Raw genomic sequence first — 4,675 nt, 5'->3', positions numbered from 1 at the left:
TTCCTTCCCTAACCTATCTAGGAATTTTCCCTCCCATCCCTGGTAAACAACAAAGAAAGTTTCCTTCCATATATAAACCTTTCCCTGACTTTTTATAATAGTAGACTAATATAATATTTGTCCTTCTGTGATTGACTTATTTCATTCAGCATAATGTCCTTCAAGTTCATCCACATTATGCAGAGTCTACATTATTCTTTAGGGTTACATTGCATTCCACTGTGCGTATGTACCACAGTTTATCCACTCCTCAGTTGATGGGCGCTTAGGTTGTTTCCATCTCTTTGTTTCTATGAATAGTGCTGTGATGAGCACGGGTGTGCATATATCTATTCGTGTCCTGCCTCTCACTTCTTTAGGATATATACCTAGTAATGAGATTGCTGGGAGCTCTGGTGGCCTAGTGCCTAAGGCACTTGACTGCTAACCAGAAGGCTGGCGGTTCAAACCCGCCTCGGAAAGAAGGTTGGGCAATCTACTTCTGCAGTGATATCACCTCGGAAACCCAAGGAGGGGTCGCTATGAGTCGGGTCCGACTGAACGGCACATAACAACAACAATGGGATTGCTGGATCAAATGGTATTTCTATTTCCAACTTTTCGTATCATTTTACAGTCCCCAGCAGCGTATGAGTGCCAGTCTCTCCACATCCCCGCCAGCATTTGTTATGTTCTGTCTTGTTGAACTTTGCCATTAACACTGGGCTGAGAGACTCCACAGGGTTTTCAATGGCTGTGATCTTATGGAAGCAGGTCACCAGGGCTGCCTTTCGAGGTGCCTCCAGAAGGGTTCAGAACGCCAACTGTTCAGTCAGTACTTGAGCGCTTAATCAAATGCACCACCCAGGACTCCAATGCAACAGGAGTGGTGTCCTCAGAAATGAGAAGACACGGAAGGACAAGGCAGAGACGGGAGAGACACGGCCACAGACCAAGAATGTCTGAGGCTATCAGAAGCCGGAAGACAAGGACAGATCCTCCCCTACAACCTCCAGAGAGAGCGTGGCCCTGCTGACCCTCTGAACTAAGATTTCTGGCCTCCAGAACTGTGAGAATGAGTTTCTGTTGTGGGAGGACACCCACCTGGTGGTATTTTGTTACAGCAGCCCTGGGAAACTAATGGAGTTCTTGGCTGGTATGAACCGTTCATGCACAAGACTCCTAGCCCAAAGGTTGTTGGTTCGAACCTACCTAGAGACACCTTGGAAGACAGGCCTGCAATCTGCTTCCCAAAGGTCACAACCCTGAAAACCCTACGGAGCAGTTCTACTCTGCACACCTGGGGTCGCCGTGAGTCGGAATTGGGCCACTAACAGCAACAACCATATCATGAAAAGGTCCCTGGCAGTGCAGTTTGTTCTTGGCTACCAACCTACACATTGGTGGTCTGAACCAACCCAGTGGCACCGTGGAAGGCTGGCCTCCTCCCACAAAGATGACAGCCAAGAAAACCCTACGGAGTTCAGTTCCACTCTGTAACACATGGGGTCGTCATGATTTGGAATCGGCTCGACAGCAATGGGTTCTTCGGTGTTTTAATGTCACAGGAGTAGACGGCCAGGCCTTTCTCCAGGCATTGCCAATGTCCTGTAAGAGCAAAATCGTTCCCAATGGAGAATCACCACTCCATGCTGTTGAGTGTTTGTTGGGCATCTGCTGTCCAGCGGCACTGTCCAACAGCAAAAGGATGTGAACCACAGCTGTAGTTTTAACATTTCTAGCTCTGGTGGCATAGTGCCTAAGGCATTTGACTGCTAACCAGAAGGCTGGAAGTTCAAACCTACCAGCCACTCCTCAGAAGGAAGACTGGGCAATCTACCTCCGTAGAGATACTGCCTTGAAAACCCAAGGAGGGGTCTCTATGAGTCAGATCCAACTCAATGGCAGTGCATTTAGTTTTATATTAAAAAAAAAAAAAGTAAAAAGAAACAAGTGAAATGAATTTAGTAATATATTTTTTAAACCCATTATACTCGAAACAAGGAGCCTTGGTGCCGCAGTGGTTATACATACTTGGCTACTAACAGAAAGGTTGGTGGTTTGAACCCACCAGCCACTCGGTGGGAGAAAGATGAAGCACTCTTTCCAGTAAAGATTTACAGCCTTGGAAACCCTGTAGGGTTCCACTCTGTCCTATGGGGTTGCTATGAGTTAGAATTGATGAGAATGGGTTTTTATACCCAAAATATTAGCATTTCAACATGGAATCAACATGAAAACATTATTAGAAAACATAAAAACATTATGTTCTTTTTTTTTTTTTTGGACTAAGTCTTCAGGATCTGGTGTGTATGTCAAATGCTTACAGACACCTTGAGCTGGACCGTGACCATGGCAAGTGCTCAGTAGCCCCATACCGGACAGCACAGCTCTGCAGCAGAGCTAACACTGGCTTGTGCCATGACCTTGCATGCCTTCACTCATTGATCCTTCTCCTTATCCCCATTTTATAGATGAGAAAAACAAGGCTCAGAGAGCTGAGATGACATGCCCAAGATTATAGAGCTAGGAGACAGCAGAGCTGACATGAACCCTCCTTCCTTCACACATCACACTGATGTCTTAAAGGCAGGGATACGAGCAGTGCTTTCCAAACTCGTTCAAGGACGGAATCCTTTCTTATCCACGAGCCCACCTGCCTGCATTCTTGTACAAGCCTCCGCATACCTGGCCTCAAGAACTCTCCCTTCCCTGAAGCCACCACCCCCACTAGGCAAGTGCTTATCACATCCCTACCCACAACCTCCCAAGCCCTCCAGTACCTCGCAATCTCACATGTGATGAGCTGGGGCAATCCTGGGTTCCCCTATAACCCCCTTTCTTTCTCAAGCAGATCCCTAAGGACAAGTAAGCCCCAGAGTGGGCCCCGCATAGGAGGAGGCAGGGAGAGAGACTGGGAGAAAGAGGAAGATACAGAGGCCTGTATGTTCTTCTCCAAGAACTCCCTATTGGTTCACACACTTTTACACCTGCAGTCTCCTCCCCCTGGCAAACTCCTATGCATCCTTCAAAGCCCAAACCCTTCCTCCACCGAAGAACCTCCTTTCGCCCTGGAAGATTGTCAGGGATTTCCTCCCCTGAGCCCTCTGGGCACTGATCACTCTAAGCAGCTTATCACTCTAAGCAGAGCTGATCTCATCCCATCCCCCATCCAGAGAGCCTAGCGCCTAGCACCAGCCTGACACCAGAGTCACCAAGTTCGTGAACCTAGCGCAGCTCTGTCCTCACTTCCCTCCCAGGACCTGGTGGTGTCCCACTTCCTCAGTCCCGCTGTTTAGGGGAGGCGAGAGGGAGACAGTTTGGACTGGACCCTCAGGGTAGTGGCCGCTAGTGGAGATGTCACACAGGGGAGAGTGCTGCTGGGTCAGTGAAAAGAGAACCAAGCAAGTCAGGGCATCTGGGATCCTATCGACGTGCCTCAAGGGACTTCACTTTCCTCTTTGCAAAATGGAACAGTAATTGTGCTCTCTCGCCTGGCCAGGGGGAGATGAACACCAGTGATATTATTAATAAAAATATTACCAACTCTCAACAGCCGCAGCAATCAAGAAATGTCCAGCATGTGCTGGGTCCCAGACACGGGCTCAGGATTTTACAATCAGGGTCCTTGTCACCCCTCCCAGTAACCTTGTAAAGAAGAGACTGGTACTGCTATCACCCAGGGCCTGCCTGGCACCCATGGGCGCCCCTACACATTTACAAACCCAATAATTAAGTCAATGAGGGTTTCCCAGAGAGAGAACTAGAAGCTCAGAGAGCTGACCACTCATCCATGCTCTGCGGGGGCCTGGGACTCGAAGGCAAGGCATCGACTCCCAAAGTGCCCCCCGGCAGCACCTTGCAGCCTGGGATGTGAGCAGCCGGGGCACTCCTGGGTCCCTCTCAGGGTCCCCTTCCTTTCTCAAGCAGATCCTAGATGGTGGTTAGGCCCCAGAGTGGGCCCCACATGGCAGGCAGCAGAGAGAGAGACTGAAAGAAGGAAGAAACAGGCTCGGGCGGAACCAGGAGCGGGAGAACCTTCACTGAGACCCACACCCAGAACAGGTTGATCTGGGAAGGCCACTGGAGGGGGAAGGGACTGTGCCCAGCTGCTGCCAGGCCCAGTGGGAGAGCAGGGCGTCCCCCACAAGGCTCCCTGGAAAACCCAGACCTTAATCAACCCCTGCCTTCCCCATGGCTAGCCTGGGCTTCCAGCTCTGGCCTGGGGTGGCACAGGAGCTCTAATCCCAGGAACCCTCCCTCATCTTCTCCATTAGGGTGGTCTACTGTGGGCCCGCGGGAGGGTGTGGAGGATCCTCCCGGGACAGAAGGCCCTGCATCTCCCCGCCCAGGCGGAAGGAGCGGCGGGGTGGCCCCAGGTGATCTTGGACCAGACCTTTCCCTTCTCCTGGGCACCCCGGCTTCCTGGCTAAAATGCGGCGAACACTGACACCTGCCAGGGGGCGGCCGGAGCCATATGGAGGTGACGAGAGGCCCTGAGAGCTGCCCGGCGGCATCTGCAGCGCAGGCTGGGCCCCACAGGGTGTGTGTCCCGGCCTGGGGACTTGCGGGAGGGTCTACGGCCCCGCGGCGAGGACGCGTGATTGAGTGTGTAAGGCGGGGGGTGGGGAGGAGACTGCAAAGGGGAGGCCTCTGGGTAGGCGGGAGGCCGGCGGGAGGCCGGCGGGAGGCCGCG

The 4,675-nt window shown here is 51.9% G+C and overlaps 1 protein-coding gene across 1 annotated transcript in view; it reads right to left on the bottom strand.

The window, feature by feature from the left end:
* The window catches only part of CAMSAP3 (calmodulin regulated spectrin associated protein family member 3), a 20,612-nt gene extending 16,116 nt beyond the window's left edge, over positions 1-4,496 (bottom strand). The window contains exon 1 of the mRNA XM_007953700.1: positions 4,267-4,496. Within this exon, the coding sequence (XP_007951891.1) occupies positions 4,267-4,496 (230 nt within the window). The remainder of the gene's footprint in view (positions 1-4,266) is intronic.
* Between the last annotated feature and the right edge of the window lie 179 nt (positions 4,497-4,675).

Source organism: Orycteropus afer, unplaced genomic scaffold, assembly GCF_000298275.1.
Source record: "Orycteropus afer afer isolate SDZICR_OR568_19922 unplaced genomic scaffold, OryAfe1.0 scaffold00405, whole genome shotgun sequence".
Taxonomy (NCBI): domain Eukaryota; kingdom Metazoa; phylum Chordata; class Mammalia; order Tubulidentata; family Orycteropodidae; genus Orycteropus; species Orycteropus afer.
The sequence above is the reverse complement of the archived record's forward strand: the minus strand, read 5'-3'. Positions and strand labels throughout refer to the sequence as shown.